This window comes from Drosophila simulans, chromosome 3R, assembly GCF_016746395.2.
Source record: "Drosophila simulans strain w501 chromosome 3R, Prin_Dsim_3.1, whole genome shotgun sequence".
Lineage (NCBI taxonomy): Eukaryota > Metazoa > Arthropoda > Insecta > Diptera > Drosophilidae > Drosophila > Drosophila simulans.
In genome coordinates, this window is record NC_052523.2 from 18,615,752 (window position 1) to 18,631,665 (window position 15,914).

General features: G+C 43.2%; 3 protein-coding genes and 4 non-coding genes across 7 annotated transcripts; 4 read left to right on the top strand and 3 right to left on the bottom strand.

Annotated features, from left to right (window-relative positions):
* Positions 1-1,594: 1,594 nt before the first annotated feature.
* On the top strand, positions 1,595-1,676 carry Trnas-gcu. The gene has a single exon. It is a non-coding gene; the product is annotated as a tRNA-Ser (tRNA).
* Positions 1,677-1,863: 187 nt separating this feature from the next.
* Positions 1,864-1,945, bottom strand: Trnas-gcu. Its single transcript has one exon. It is a non-coding gene; the product is annotated as a tRNA-Ser (tRNA).
* A 288-nt stretch (positions 1,946-2,233) lies between these two features.
* On the bottom strand, positions 2,234-2,315 carry Trnas-gcu. The gene has a single exon. It is a non-coding gene; the product is annotated as a tRNA-Ser (tRNA).
* A 317-nt stretch (positions 2,316-2,632) lies between these two features.
* On the top strand, positions 2,633-2,714 carry Trnas-gcu. Its single transcript has one exon. It is a non-coding gene; the product is annotated as a tRNA-Ser (tRNA).
* Positions 2,715-7,535: 4,821 nt separating this feature from the next.
* LOC6729089 lies at positions 7,536-9,990 on the top strand. Its single transcript, XM_016177271.3, has 2 exons — positions 7,536-7,918; positions 9,376-9,990. The coding sequence occupies exon 2, from the start codon at positions 9,377-9,379 to the stop codon at positions 9,944-9,946; it is 570 nt and encodes a 189-aa protein (XP_016035740.1). The 5' UTR covers positions 7,536-7,918; position 9,376; the 3' UTR covers positions 9,947-9,990.
* Positions 9,991-10,747: 757 nt separating this feature from the next.
* Positions 10,748-13,477, top strand: LOC6729090 (IQ and ubiquitin-like domain-containing protein). Its single transcript, XM_016177273.3, has 7 exons — positions 10,748-11,272; positions 11,327-11,582; positions 11,646-11,863; positions 11,928-12,571; positions 12,636-12,748; positions 12,807-12,991; positions 13,047-13,477. The coding sequence occupies exons 1-7, from the start codon at positions 10,833-10,835 to the stop codon at positions 13,309-13,311; spliced, it is 2,121 nt and encodes a 706-aa protein (XP_016035742.1). The 5' UTR covers positions 10,748-10,832; the 3' UTR covers positions 13,312-13,477.
* Positions 13,354-15,789, bottom strand: LOC6729091 (FAST kinase domain-containing protein 4). Its single transcript, XM_016174932.3, has 7 exons — positions 15,645-15,789; positions 15,274-15,469; positions 14,500-15,210; positions 14,190-14,439; positions 13,854-14,128; positions 13,731-13,800; positions 13,354-13,671 (listed from the first exon to the last, which is right to left on the bottom strand). Exons 2-7 carry the CDS (start codon positions 15,449-15,451, stop codon positions 13,461-13,463), a joined length of 1,695 nt encoding a protein of 564 aa, XP_016035743.1. The 5' UTR covers positions 15,452-15,469; positions 15,645-15,789; the 3' UTR covers positions 13,354-13,460.
* Positions 15,790-15,914: the final 125 nt, after the last annotated feature.

Here is a 15,914-nt window from a genome sequence, read left to right on the forward strand (position 1 = left end):
CCAGATACTCCAGATACTCCGGTGCAGATAAACCCCTGCAGGCACTATTAATATTCTAATATGAATAATTTGTTTATTTGTCAAAGCCAGCGGCACTGGCGCCGGCGTTGAGATTAGAGCAATAATAAATTACGCAGCTAATTAAGCGGCGGTTGCAGCAGCAGCAGGAGCAGCAACATCCACGCAGATGCAAAAGATACAGATACATGCCGCAGATTGCGGCGACTGCCGCAACAAGCGACGACAATAACGAACGGTTCGTGTTCTATGTGTGTATTACTATTACCCAACTCAAGGCACTATCCCAGAGTCCAGCTAAGAACCATCCAAGCTCAAGCCCAAGCCCGAACCCGAAGTACTTGGCCAAGCCCCATGCCACACGTAATTAGCCTTGGAATGTCCTTGTGCACGTGACTAGCCCCGCTCCTCGAAGCCCCGAGGCGCGAGGATCGCAGTCGCCCTGGTGTGGGGCTAAATATAAAACGCGCGTGCCTGCGGATCATCAAACTTGGCCACTTTCCTAACGAAGCCACGTTAGGTGACAATGTCGTTGATGCACTGCCCGAAAATCTTTGAAAGTCAGCATGGCATCTTGTTATGTTCAATTATACGACCATTCAACTCCTGGCTAGTTTAATGGTTTTATATCATTATATATATTTAATATTCAGCTTAGTACATTTTATTTATGCAGTAAGTCATATTGTAGTACTACCAGTGGATTTGTGCAGTGTAGAATTGGCAGTACTATCTTGGTATCGGTATTCGGAACGTAAACAACTAACAGCTATCAGGCTACAAGGGTTCATTAACACCAACTGACAGCCTGGACACAAACATGGCCCAAACAAAACGCCGTGCTTGCTGGGACCACGGCTGATGGCCATTGCCATTTAAAAAAGGCAGAAGCTCGCGTATTAAATCATCAGCCTCATCATCATCGCTTCGCTACCGGCACAATCGCTTGAGCATGGCCCATCTAAAGTAAACCACTTTTGTTTTTTACACCAACAGAGAGGGAGATATAAAAAGAAATCGAAGCTAAGACAGAAGATCGGCGGAGAACTGGGTCAGAAGCGGCACGACCGCTGACGAGATTCTGAATTATTGAAAACCCCTCAGGAAGTCGCCCTCCAAACAGACTATGTAAACAAATTACTCAGTATCTAAATACCCTTTATGGAAAAATTTCATCGCGCAATACCTCTGATTCTATTAGTTGGGTTTTAAGCTCTAAAAGAGTTGTTTGCCTTAAATACCCTTAGCTGCACTTGAATACTCGCCCCACACGAGCCACACTCAGCTACTTTCTTTAACAGCAAACAAATTCTCGAAAGCCCAATGATGTTGCTTGCAGTTCAATTTGCCAATGCCATTGACCCAATTATTAAACAAACAGTTGAGAGCTTGCTAAAGAAATTGAACAAGCACTTCCGGATAGTGTGGCTGTGATTGGAACTCAGTGTTATCAGTTTAGTTTTCATATTACCTCCTATCAAAGGGGTTCAATTAGCTTCAGTTCATAGAGATTCTTGATAAGAAATTGGAAAGGTTTTGTCCAGAAATAGTACTTTTCACAACTAAGTTTTTCGAAGACGAGGTGGCCGAGAGGTTAAGGCGTTGGACTGCTAATCCAATGTGCTCTGCACGCGTGGGTTCGAATCCCATCCTCGTCGAAAATATCCTTTTTAAAAAAAATTTTGCTTTATTGCTCTCTTTTGAGTTACATTTATTTCTTTAATTATTACTTTAATTTAAAAAAAGTATATTGATTTTAACCCTAGAAAAGTTTAAAAATGTATTTTATATGGAGACCAATAAAATAAAATTAAGGATAAAATTAGAAAGAGAAAAAGAAACAACCGACGAGGATGGGATTCGAACCCACGCGTGCAGAGCACATTGGATTAGCAGTCCAACGCCTTAACCTCTCGGCCACCTCGTCATCTTGGAATTCGATGTTTTAGATCGTTTTTTCAAAGAGAGTATGCAAATATTTTGCATTAATAGACTATGCGAATTATGTCCTTAATTTACATAGACTTACCATACATTTTTTAGAAGTTCTTTGATCTTGAAATGCTCTTTGCCAATATATTTTATATATTGCTTAGGGTTCTTTATTTGTTCTTATTATTGAAATCAAATTACTATAAAAGTACATAAATATACTTTTTATGCTAAAAATCTATTGAAAAAGTAAATTAGAATATTACAAATATAAAAAAGGAGTCGACGAGGATGGGATTCGAACCCACGCGTGCAGAGCACATTGGATTAGCAGTCCAACGCCTTAACCACTCGGCCACCTCGTCATGTAATTTAGTTGGGCCCAACAGTCCACTCATTCTGAGCGGACAGCAATTTGCGTTGTTATCGACAGCAAGCTGTACATATCAGCATTAGAACATTGTTATTGCGGTGGTTTATGTAGTTCAGTACTTTATTTTTAACAGCAAAATATACTAAAATATGGGTTGCTTGCTTGAAAGTTGGTTGTCTGCTACTTGAAATTGTCATTTTCTCAGACAAAGTGCATATAAACTAAGCCTTAGAACGACAAGAATGAACACTGCTTGCCGGTAAAGCAAGCGGTCCACGAAATGAGCATTTGGCTGCCACGGTTGCATAAGACGAGGTGGCCGAGAGGTTAAGGCGTTGGACTGCTAATCCAATGTGCTCTGCACGCGTGGGTTCGAATCCCATCCTCGTCGTGTTATTTTTGTTTTACTTTTTTTTAAACATCAACAAAGTTGAAAAACGATTTTTATGTTACCGAAAACTAAAAATATACGTTGTGTTACGAGTCATTAAAACACAGACAATAATCCCAGATGCTTATCGTGTTTCAATTGAATTTATAGTTTTACAGCCCCGTTTGCAGACAGGAGACAATAATAGCCATCTCAGCAATTTAAAAGCAATGAAAATAGATACATTGATAACAGCTTAAGTGTCGCTGATGGTGGAATTGGATGATCTTTTAGATGGAAGATAAGATGCGATGTGTGTGGACGATGCCGGGGCAACCGCTAACTAGATGGATTCTGCAGAAACCGGGTTTATTGACACCGTGAAAAGGGTCATAGCCAGACCAAATGTGACTTGGGATGCCATTAATGGCTCGTTTGGCTCTCAAGGTCGGATGGGATGGGATCGGCCGTGGGGTAAATCTTTTTGCAAGCCCTGGCGAGTCGCATTTAGGCCAGCTTTAAAAATGGCAAATACAAACAATGCCCACTCTCGAAATTAAATTCCAATTGAAATAATAGTTCGCTTTTGCTGCCGTCGGCGAGCAGCCAAAACAATATAAGCCGCCGGGTAATTAACGTCGTTTCCAATGATTTCTTTCTCGTCCGCTGGCCGGCTAATTAATGCATTTAACGCAATTACAATACAAACATCAGGGTATATTATGTTTGCCATTCGGTTTGGATTTCGTCTGCTTTTCCTTTTAACTGGGCAACTGGTTTTCAATTATCTAAATCTTACTTCTCGGTCATTAATGGAAAAGCCAAAGAATTTTTATGCCATTTGATGGGCGACGTGTTAAAATCCTCCGGCCACTGAAAAAGGCCATAAAGCAATTATTTACGATCAATCCGCACATATGTCTATTTTTCGCTTGCTCTGATTGTTTGCCACTGGGAAAGTTTTGCTGGTCCGCTATATGGCCAGTATAAATCACCAGGTCGGAAAGATATATATCGGGGAAACCTTAATTCGGTGTAGGAGGTGATGATGATTTCGAAGACCTGATCAAGCTCTATAAGGCTAAGGATTTACATGTCAGCCATGTCAAGATACGCATCTTCAGAGACAATTGATCTTTGATGACAGCCGAAGGTCGAAAGTAATTGATGATCACAGATCTCAAGCACGCCAAATAATAATTACCTATTTTTGTTTTATTCAGCTGCCATTGCCTTGACATATTTCTGAAACTTTAAAAAACCATTGTTTTTCTTGCCAATTTTGTGCCACTATGGTTTCACAATCCATGTATATTTTATAAAATTTAAAAAAAAGATCTGGAAAGTTATAGTTACTTGAAGAAGATATATTTTATAGTTATTAATCAGCATATCTAATCGGTTCTTAAATAAGCTTGTAAAACAGATTGTTGCGATTAGAACTCGACCAGAACACGGGGAATCCCCTAGACTTCTGCTTACTCTCCTATGTACTCAGTAAGTCACTCTTTCTTTCTTCGCTGGACAGCTTGAAGAGCTCTTTCCCCAAACCACTTGAGCCCCTGGTTATGACTCAATAGACCCAGACTCAATGGATCTTGGATAGCCAAATGGCAATCCAATTCGCCAGCCAATCGCCCCCATTCGTTGTCGGTGGAGGCCAAGTTCCACTGGAAATCGCAACGCCCATTTTAACCTGCTCCCTGCCCCCGGGGACTTTCACAAAACCCGCGCAAGAATTCGCTAAACGTTTTCGAACGGATGAGCAAATATTGAATTTTGCGGCTGACAATCGATGGCTGGCTGGCTAGCAGGTCTTTTCCTTTCGTTACACTTTTCTTTCTGCGTGCTCCACAAATATTTGACTTTCGATGAAAGTCGCTGAGCTGGCGACGTGTTGGCAGTTATGACCCCGATATCCAGGGGGCTAAACTCTCAGAAATGCCAAGTGCACCGGCGAATCGGGATGGTTGACATAGCGTTGCGGTTGCGTAAGTCTACAGCTTCATTCCGAATGCATTCGATGGATATCCGATGTGGTGTCCACATGCCAAGCACCCCGAATGAGAAAACCAAATCACCGCAGACGCCGGAGGTGGAGATTGTGATGGAGGAGGAGACAAAGACTTAGCTTAAGGTGCCCGAACTCCACATGTGAGTCAGTTTATGGGCTCTGTGTGGGTTTAATGAACCTGCGAATTTATCGACAATAAAAGATTCGCTATAATTGGCCCATATATAATCGTTGCGATTTAAGCCGGCTGATTAGTCGCCTCACCAGTGACGTACCTCTGGCGGTGGGTGTTCCCGCCATTCATCTAAATGGATCTCCTAGCCCGACGCTGTGTGTCTTCATAAGCGGCTAATTAAAACGTTGCCAATGTAAATGAAGTCTAAGAGCCCCCGCCATCTCCCCGTCAACTTCACTTCACTTCACGGCGTGCTGGCGAATGCTTAAAAATTCAGTAGCCAAACACGCAAGCGCCAGCAGTCGCAGCCAAGAGACAACATACCAGAGACGAGAGTTGGGAGTTAGGAGTTAAGAGTTAAGAGTGTGTCTGTCATTCAGACCCGAAGACACCGGCCAAGTCTACTGGGTCCCAGTCAGAAACTGAGATCGAGTCTGTTGATGACTTTGGCCAGGTTGATAAACACGACTGTGTTCTGTACACAAAGAAAAACATACAATAATCTATTCCTTTTAGTAAAAACTAATTATCTAAATAATTAAGTTCTAAAAAGATATTATAAGCTACATTATAAGCAAATGTTTCCCATTTTCACCATTTAATATCTCTAACTTTTTCGCCAAGTGCACTACCAGCTGTCTGTTTTGGTGCCCCGTGCTGGGGCCATCTATTCGTATTGCTTCCGTCAGCATTAAACATATTACTCTTAATAATGCCTAAAACTTGGTTCACACAAGGCGCCTGAAATGGGTCTGAACCGGAGTATCCGTATCAGTATCAGAATCAGCAGAATCAGAGGCACGAAGACGTTACAGATGCACAGAAAGTGGCGTTTGCAGCTTGTTCGTGATTTGTGTTGGCTAATCGTTAACAATTACAATTAGGCCCCTGACTGACCGTTCTGCTGGCAGGTGGTGCGTGCAGTTGGCTGTGAGAACGGGTATTCTCCATATATCTATATATATGTATATATATAGATTCCGATTCCATTGGCCATTTGGCACATGCGAGAGCTTACGCACTTCAACACACACTTTAAACCGGAGGCCTAATTGCCGGGAGTTCTGCTGCCATGGCTAATTAATATTTAAAGTGCCTTAACAACCAGACAGAAGCTGGGAAGTTGTACTCTTGGTGTATATTTGCTATGTTATGTCATTTGTTTTATTTTACAGCCCAAACTTTAGATTGTCTCGGTGGTCAAGAGCGCTGGTGAAAGATGTCTGGGCCCTGGGAAAGTTGGTAATGTTTTTACGTAAGCCCCCACCGTGTTAGTTGCTTTTACTTGTTTAATTAACGGCTCATAAAACTGTGCATCAAAAGGAAGTCATTTAATTAAAGCACCATTGCTCAATATGGACCATATGCGAATTTTCATATATCTACCAAGGATATTTCTAGATCAATCGGTTTCAATCACCCAACACTACCAATTTGTAATAATGCCACGAACACCATTTGCCAATCCAATTATGCATAAATCCCTTGGAGCGCCACACGCATCGCAGGGTTCTCGGGGAGTTAAAGTTGGAGTTGCCCGGTGGCCTGTCAATAAGCCAAACCGAAAAAGCACCCCAAGCCACTGGGAAAAGAGAAAAGCAGACCGGACCGACGCCTAAAACCCTACCTCAACGAAGGCTTCGTGTTACCACCAGCTGCTTTTGTTGTCGTAGGTTCATTTGTAACTAATTTGTGCACAGTATCGGAAAGACAAAGGAGCTGCCAGGCGAACTAGACCCCGATTCCAATCCCGAGCTGAAGTCGAGCAAAAGCTCTTAACCCTCGTTCTTACAAAAGATATTAGTATTATCATAATACTTTTTTCAGGCGCCTTTCTTATAACAATGGGCATCGTTTATCACATTTCAAATGAGTTGGGAGTTAAAAGCATAATGAGGTACATTAAATAACAATATAAAAGAAATTTGCAAAAACTAAGAATAGTAAGAATAAATCTAAAATTCACAAATTGATTTGTAAACATTATTCAATCCGTGTTATCAAAACAAACGGAGAAAAGATGCAAATGTATGCAAATACATACAGTTGTATATCTGAAATTTGTACCAATTAGTTAAAGATGAATAATAAATAATAAAATAATCAACAAACCGTATTCAAATCTACGAAATTTAAAATCTAATACATTTTTGAAATGCTACATAAAAATATAATTCATATTATTTCAATGTTTGTTTAAGTTAGGTTTAAATTTTGAAATTAGGAAAAGGATGTAAGCACGGGTTAAGGACCTGTCCCCTATCTTTCTATTTCTCCAGGGGCTTTAAGAAGCTGCCCACCGAGCTGTAATCCAATCGAGAGCCGACCGACTGGCCAAGTGGTGTTGGATTTCCTGCTCAGTTCTGGTCGGAGAACTGCAAGGCTGATGAATTTGTTAAGCAAATGGCACATGCGGGGCAGGCAAATCCCACCAAGTGCAATTTGCAAGTGTAACAGTAAGTGGACAAACAATAAACTGGCTAATTTATGGCCGCTCATCATCCGAGATCATCTGCCATCCGGAGAACCAGTTAATTCTCCGGTCTTCATCGGCTGGGACCTCACACAATAATAAATCCAGTTGCCGCTGATGACGACAGAAAGGCAGCGAAGTCGGCAGAGGCGGCGGCAGCGACGTCGGCACTGATTTTTGATTTAAGAAGAAAAAGAGAAAAAAACAAATTACAAACAGTCCGCAGATCTCATTTATTTGCCGCACGCCGAGGCGTTCACAACGTTCAAAAGCTGCGCGCTCGAGCTACAAAAAAAATAAAAAATACAGAAGCATCGGCAAAGCAGTGCGAGAAAACGCGAAAAGTGCATCTAAGATATTCGCTGTAAAATTTAAATGATCCAACCATAAACGTGATAGAACGTGTGCCTACCATTACGCATAAATTAATTTCCACAATCTAATGAAGTAAACATCTTCGCTTGAAGGACATCTTGGCAATAAATTGTACAATCGACAAATATAACTACGGAAAATCACTAATCAACAAATCCAACCGGCAGCTGCAGTCATAGCCATTTAAAGTGAGTGCGATTAGAATATAGACGTATGCCCATAAAATCACATTAAAGCATTTGCATTTGACGGCTGGCAGGCGGTTCTTTAATAAGTTTATAATTCCTGCCCGTCCGCATCGAGTTTGCTGCCTAAGTCTTTCGCTTGCAGCAAGTTCGCTGCCTCAGTCTTTCGCTTCGCCCGTTTCGAGTTCGTTGCCTAAGTCTTTCGTCTTTCACCAGAGAGGAGCGTGATATGATTAATCATGGCTAGCATCACGAAAATGACCTTGGCAATGCCGTTGATATAGGCGCAAAGTAAAACAGCCTTAGATAATTGAAGTCAGTGAGTGGACAAATTAAATTTAGTTTTTCCAGTTTCTATTTCCTGAACTGTGCGAAGTGCGAGTCATTAGGGTTTCGAGCAATTAAATTGTAATGAGCTTAGGCGTAATGTGTGTGGTCTCTCGAATTTCACATCTTGCTCTTTTGGCTTCTATTATCACAGTGATCCCTGAGCACCCCAATCATATATCATATATCATGCGGGACTTGTGATCAGCAAACCAAACAAATTCCCAACTTTCTGCAATTTGTCTTGGGCGCATATTTTGTCGGGATTTCTGCCAGACACAAGAACTAGACAAATGTCTTTATCGGAAAAACATAAACCTGATGTGATTTGCCTAGCCCACAATCTGTTGAAACGGTGGGCGAACCGCAGACGCCCCTGGTTAGCCCCAAAAACCGTGTTATCCACTTCGATCCCAAGTTTTTCGGTTGTTGCGCCGATCAATTTATTTTTTTTTACTGGCTCATTAATCACTGAAGCGTTGAAATCTGCGCCGCGTATGGCGCTCGACTCGCTCATTAGCGTAATTGCTCTGCCGGCGTCGCTTTGATTAGCGTGCATTAAATGCTTTCATTTAAATCAAATCGAAACGAAAATTATCTCTGGCATGTGAGTGTTTCGGTTTTCATGTGTACACATGTGGCGAACGTGAGAAACTTACAATGTAAAGGCGAAACATTTTGCGCTTTGATGCGCACAGACAATTTATTTGTTATTTAATTATTCGGCTTTGGCATGTGACTTGCAGAAAATCGCATTGGTTGCCATTACTATTATTATTGTGATCGCGAGCACTTCGAGTTCGCCACTTCGGTTGCCACCCCATCGATCAAAACCTTGAACAATCGGACAACCCGTCGAGTGGGGCGTGGGTGGCACTCAGCACTTTCATTGCCCGTCGCCTTGACATTCTCCCACCTCTCCCAAATATTTACCCGGCTAACTGGCCTTTTCTACTTTTATTTATAATTCAATTTTGTAGTTACAAAAATACTCCACTTTGGATATTTTTTTAATTTTCCAATTTAATCTGAACGCTTTGTGGGAAAAACACTGCTCTTTGATAAGCCAATTTTAATAATTATTTTAAAATATTTTTTTATCTGGTCTCACCAACTTTTGTGCTCATTTTCAGAATGTCGCCGTTGCTTCCACTGGCATCGCTAATCATCTTGGCCAATTTGGTGGCAGCTCGACCCTATTCCTACGGTCCACGGGCAGAAGCGCCTCCCACGAGATTGGCCAACCGGATTGTGGTGCAATCGCCCTCGCTGGACAACTTGTATATGGACTACGTGGTCACATCAAAGCCGCTGAATCTGCGCAAGTACAACAAGAACGGCAGTAAGACGAAAAAAACGAAAAAGGATTCGAAAATATATTACATACCCGTACCCCCACTGCCCTTCCGCCACATACCCGGTATCGGCTTGGACTATCAGCCGATGAAAATCAATCCCATCCTCCACGAGTCGGAGAGCACAACGAGGAAGACCACAACGGTTCGCCCACCGACGACGACGACATCTAGCACCAATCTGGATCATCGGAATCCGAGTAAAGTACTTCGAGTGCAACACCTCAAGGATTACTACTTCAATGGGCGTCCGCATCGACTGCAGGTGGCCCATGCCGATAAGAAGTCCGGACTGACAGCCCTTAACCTGAAGTCCAACTTTTACTACAACAAAAACATTATTTATTAGTACTGTTAGTTAGAAAATAATAAAAACAAAAGAAAGCCCTACAATTGCTTTGAATTTCGTTGTTTGGTAAGCGAATCTGTTAAGCGGCTTTTGAATGGAACCCACCTTAAAAAGGAAATCGCAAAACCTTTCAATTGGATCGCATTTCCTATGAGCGGAATTGACAAAACCCCCGATTTGGGTCAAAATCAAGCGAAAGAAATCTCTAAAAGCCGAGAGGGGCCATTAAATTTGATGATATCTGTTCGGATCATGATATAAGAGTTAAGCATCATTATTAAGTCGGCTTCCGCTTCGGTAGCATCATCGGTAGCTGAAAATCATCTTCACGTGTGGTCCGACCATCTGTCCAATCCATTTAGTAAAAGTAATTACTGTCACCGTTGTCTTTGCGCATGCCAAATGCTACGAGTTGTGCAATAAATAATAATAAATAATAAGGCGCTGAAAAATGGCCAATCGAAGTGGGAAGACTTCGAAATCGGGGCAATTAGAAAATCTGTATGGGAATGCAAATTCGTTAATAGCAATTGGAGTTGAGGGGCTCATTAGATGATTGGGTGCTTTCACTCATGGAAATTTATTGCGAATGCGTGAGAAAAATTAAGTAAAGTTGAAGAAATTCTTTATGTGGAGCTTCTTGAACGAAGCTGATTAAGTTTGATACCACTAAATTGGAGCTTCAGCGGCTTTTCGGCCCACAGCCCGTTGCCACAACAGGGCGCCTAGCAGCGGCTGTGGAGCTATTGAACAAACTTGTGGCCCCCAGCCGAGGCCATCCTCATTTGGCCGTATCTCAGCAGGCAGTTTTCAGCCTCATTTCGGAATTAACTGAACTACAAACTATTATTCTCCAACAATCAACAGATATATTTTGGGTGGCAAGATGAGCGCGGAGGAGCGTGCTCGGGAGTATGTGTGCAATGTGCAACTGCATGTGGAGCCCAGCGAACGGCCCAAGTTGCCACCAGGGTGTCCCCCTCCTCTGGATTCACGGAGTACTGAATCGGAGCCGCAGCACTCGGAAGAATGCTGCGTGGAACTGGAGAATGTGACTGTGAAGTTCAGGCTATCGGATTCCGAAATCCTGGCCCAAGTTTATCCCAACTGTATGCTTCTGGGCGAGATAAAGCAGGATCTTGCTCGCAAGTTTGAAGTGGCACCGGAATGGCTCGTCCTCCGACAGGATAATCGTATTCTCTGCAACTCCGTGCCTTTGAACTCCACTGCCCTAGATGAGTACGGCATTCATGAGTTCCAACTGCAGATGAACAAGGGGGGTAGAGAGGATCAGACCTCCAAGCTAGATCTGGATGTGTACTATGAGTAGGTGAAGCAAATAGCATTACTGAACCAATTTTAATCTTAACCTTTTATCAGTAAACACCGACTGGCCGACTTTATCACTGTCCAGATCTCTGGTGATGACACCCAGGATGGCCAGTCCAAAACCGTGGTCGTAGAGATCGAGAATGCGGCCATAGTCAAGCCATTCCTCTGCGGCTATCGGGATCAAAATACGGGCAAGGAGTACCTGGACGCATTTACCCAAACTGGTCCGTACTTTGACAAGATGAAGTACAGGAAGTACAAGACCAGGGATACGCAGACATGGGAGCAAAAGGAAAAGACTCTGGTATGTCCAACAAACTTTGATTTATGTATATTGCAATCAATTATAGCAAAAAATTTTTTTTAGAACACAGCCCATGAGCAATCGGTGCAATGCCATCTGGATGGCATTAATATACTATATGTTTCCGCAGCCAATGACTTTACCATAGTTCCTGGCAAGTACCAGACTTTTGCCCAGAAGGAGCGAGCGGAGCGGAAGCTCGAAAAGATTTTGCTCATCCAGCGAAACTGGAGGCGATGGATTTTGTGGAAATATATTCACCTGCGGGCGCAAGAGTATCGGTAGGTGGACTATATTCATTTTAAATTCTGAAACTAAATATCTCATCTTATACACCCCCACCAGTCGCCTGGTGCAGAATCGCGAGCATGAGGATGAGCGGTATGAGAAGTGCGTGGAGCAACGCATGGAGCGTCACCGGGTGATCAAGCAATTTCCACGCAACAAGGATGACTTCGATCTTCTCTATGCTGAGGTGGCTCGTTGGAAAAAAGCGGAGCTGAAGCGTATTACCGCCAACTATGAGGGGCCTGCTCGCATTGCCGAGGTGAACATCCTGCTGGACAAGGAGATACAGCTGCTTAATGGCGTGGAGCGGCAGCGTAATCTCGTCTACAAGGCCATGGAGGATTTCCGCAAGGATCAGTTGCTAAAGGAGATGGGCAAGCCGATCGAGTGGGTCGGCTACAAGGACTCCAAAATCCACATGGATCTGTTGAGCACACAGCGAGTTCGCTTCCTTACCGAGATCTACAAGGATCTGCGAAAGCCGCGCAGCAAGGAGGACCGCTTGGACTTCATCCGACAAGTCATGGCAGTGCTCACCGAGGAGACTTGCTTCCCGAATTTTCCCGAACTTTTTGATCTCTTTGATCGCGAAAAGAATCTTTTGCTCTATGCCAAGTCCTTTGACGTGGAAATCTTGCGCAAACGCCAGACAATGCTCTTTTTCGATCTCATAAAGTTCCAAAAGGGCGAGCCCAAACAAAGTAGGTGTTGATCATACCTATACATCTATATATTGTATTAATTCTTCGAAATTATGATTTTTAGGGATTCCATCGCGCATGTGCATTGTATGCAAAAAGGTCAAGACCTATGCCGAGTTTGCCATTCGGACACGTCAGAGCCATGTGGACACCTGCAAGCACTGTTACTATCTAAAGGTGGGTTCTTCCTTATCCCATATTTTAAATATTATCCAAAATGTTCCCATACACATAGCTTATTGCTACTGAGAACACCGTGTACCAGTCCATTCTACGGTGCATCCATCGGGATGAGCGAAAACGCAAGTGCACCACATCCTTTGCATTTGTTATGCAGCCAGATGATGTTCGCCACATCATAGACAAAATATGGCATGGACATTCGGCTCTAAGCAAGACAGAGAATCTCAGTGAGCTAAGGTAACCTCTTTACAATGAAGTGTTAAAAATCATACTTAAATTATATCTATTTCAGATTGCCGCGTTGGAACAAGAGCGATGACTGGGCACCGTGGAACTGTATTTGCCTGACGGAACGGGAGACGCGAGATCACTACAAGATCGATGACATTGAGAAGGTGTATGATCCCAAGTTCGTTCTGCACATCGGTAATCTTCACATGCTGGCTCGCAGCCTGTTCCACACCTTAGCTGCTGTGGCCACCGAGTTCCAGGAGACGGGCCAATGGTGGAAAGTGGGCATGAACAAGCAACGTTCCAGTAAACTGGATGCCGTCTAAGCTATGTGGTTAAAATGACTCCCAGTAACTCACCCTTCGAAATTTGGGTTTAGCTTGTAATTCAGCGCCTAATTTAACATTTACAAAATTTAAACAATTCAAATATTGATCAATCATTACAAGAAAAATTAAATAAACTATAACTGCAATTATTTGCTACTTGCAATCGCCTTGAACTTTGACTCCAAATACTGAACGCGTTTCAGTAGTTTGTCACTGGTGCTGAACTCATTATAGGGCACGGGAATAACGTGGTAACCACTCTTTTCTAGCAGGTCAAATGTCAGATTCGTAACGCCGCTGCCACAGCGATGCGTTCCGTGGCATATGTCATGGAAATCGATGACCATCAGCGCCACCCTGAAATCAAGTTTCCTTCATTATAATCAAGTTGATTGATAAAACGAGTTATAACTTGCCTTATTGCATTCGGATTTTCTTTGTCCAAAGGCAGGGGGTTTTTGTTAGCATCAAAATGGCACAGTGCATCTGAAACGACAGTTAATCAGGAAAATGGTACAGATTAATAAAAACTCTCTTACCTATGAGGAAGCCCATTTTAGTATCTACAGCGGTTTGTAAATGATTGCTGGCCGGCAGCAGACTTTTCAGTGCATCTAGCATTCCATTTACCAGCACTTGCTTTGCTTTAGGATGCGCCATGGGCACCTGATAGACAGGACTGTCAGTGGGCAATAGTGGACCCTTGTAATCTGTGGCTATTAACTGGGCATAGCTATTCAAGTTGAGTAGCCTCATTTTGGAGGTAGCTGTGACACCAGCTTTGTCCTTTTTCAACGTCTCCAGGAAGTCCGCACTGAAAGTAATTACAAATTTAAGTTTTAATTCGAAATTTTCAAGCATTTCTTTGAACAAACCTCAAAACAGAAGCCAAGTGGCCGTGTTCTACTATACCCAGCATTGTTAGCGACCACACAAAGCTCAACCACTCGGATTGCTTGGTAAAATCCTCGCGGACAATAGACTTTACTAGCTTTTTGCTCACTTCCTCCAGTTGAGCGCTTTTGAAGTTTAGCAGGGCCGAGGTAAGGAAATAGGCACTGAGATCTTGTGGGCGACAGATTTCACTATTCTTTAAAAGCCACTGCGTCAGTGATTCCAAGATATCTAACGAAAAATTAATCATTAATCACAAATTTGTTTTGGTATGTTTATATCCGAGCTAACCCAAATCCCGGTATCGTAAAATTCCCAGGCTGGTAATAATGGATCCCACAACGGCAGACTTCTCCACATTCTTAGGCAGCGCCGATTGCACATCTGCACACACTTTGGCGCTCAGAACAGAATCCTGGAAATTCAACGTGGACATGGCGAACAGCACATCCCCCGCTTGCTTTAAGTCCAGCGATTCCGACGCGCTGCTGATATTAAAGGCCAGGGAGCGCAAGAGAGGAGTACTACGCCTCTTCCGCTGGGCTAGGGTGCTCATCACCTTGACCATCTGGGGCAGGCTGATGCTAGCTATCAGCTTAGCGGCCTCATCATCACCAGCTACGCCAAGCACCGTGTTTAGGTCATCTGTTCGGAATCCGGAAATCCGCTTGGCCGTCCCATTCTCGTCTAGGTCCTTGTTGTTAGCACCATTATTTTTCGGAACCGTCCGGCCCAACATCCGGCAAATACGTAGGAACCTTGTGTCGTTCTCAAATTCCGAGATCTTTACTCGATTCAAGGTGCTCCACTCGGCCAGGATGGAGACAATTCTGAGGGCATGTTTCCTTGAGAAGCCATTGTTGTTCTCCGTGATAGTTAGCAGTCCATTGACTGTCTTTGCGTTGATGATACGCTCATCGATCTTGCTGGAGGCTTGGCTTTTACTCTCATCTTTGGAATTGTCGTTTCTGAGGGATTCAAAAGCAGCGGCTACCATGTTGCCTGGAATAAGGATGGCGTGAATACCACTTAGTAAGGAGGACAACAATTTGAGAATGTACCTACCCCTGGGCTTTTTGGCCGCCTCCTCCACAGCCGGCGCGCGTGCTTCCGGCTCCACTGCATCCGACTGTACTCCAGTAGGGGCAACGGGAATGCCCGCTGCCCGGACACTGCTGCTGAAGGCTGCACGGCGGTACAACTGGGTGACAAAACTGCCGGCAAAACGTTGTAGTCCCAACATTTTCAGTCAATCCACACGCTGCAAGAGACCACAGAAGTTTACATAACCTTTTTGTTTACATTTTCAGCGGCCAAGAAGGGGCTTTAGAAAGCATGCCAATGATACAGGCTTATATTCATGACTTCAACAGTCTTATTTCCCCTGATATCCTTCGCGTTTCATTTAGTAATATCATTTATTTTAGTAAACTTTCCTATTGAACGTTGAGAATCCACAGATGACAGCAGCGTTCAGCTGATGCTAGTGTAGGGTAAAGCCCGTCGGCTGCATGCAAAGCTTTTGTAACACTGGTCGCGAACTGTGCTGCCAACTCAGCATTTTGTAGCTAGACTTGGCGTTTTTTAATCCGCAACTTAGAGATCATTTTCATGGGCTTTCGAATATTTGGTAAATGATTCCAATTTTATGAAAATACCAATTTCTCTTTGTGCCTTATTAATAAGAAAACTAATGTTTTATTGAA

Excerpts from the sequence above, each read along its gene's own strand:
- LOC6729089 (XM_016177271.3), top strand. The coding sequence starts at position 9,377 with ATGTCGCCGTTGCTTCCACTGGCATCGCTAATCATCTTGGCCAATTTG.
- LOC6729090 (XM_016177273.3), top strand. The coding sequence starts at position 10,833 with ATGAGCGCGGAGGAGCGTGCTCGGGAGTATGTGTGCAATGTGCAACTG. Across the intron at positions 11,273-11,326 it reads GATCTGGATGTGTACTATGA|TAAACACCGACTGGCCGACT; the intron begins GTAGGTGAAGCA and ends ACCTTTTATCAG. Across the intron at positions 11,583-11,645 it reads AGCAAAAGGAAAAGACTCTG|AACACAGCCCATGAGCAATC; the intron begins GTATGTCCAACA and ends AATTTTTTTTAG.
- LOC6729091 (XM_016174932.3), bottom strand. The coding sequence starts at position 15,451 with ATGTTGGGACTACAACGTTTTGCCGGCAGTTTTGTCACCCAGTTGTAC. Across the intron at positions 14,440-14,499 it reads TTTACGATACCGGGATTTGG|ATATCTTGGAATCACTGACG; the intron begins GTTAGCTCGGAT and ends ATTTTTCGTTAG. Across the intron at positions 13,801-13,853 it reads TAAAATGGGCTTCCTCATAG|ATGCACTGTGCCATTTTGAT; the intron begins GTAAGAGAGTTT and ends CTGTCGTTTCAG.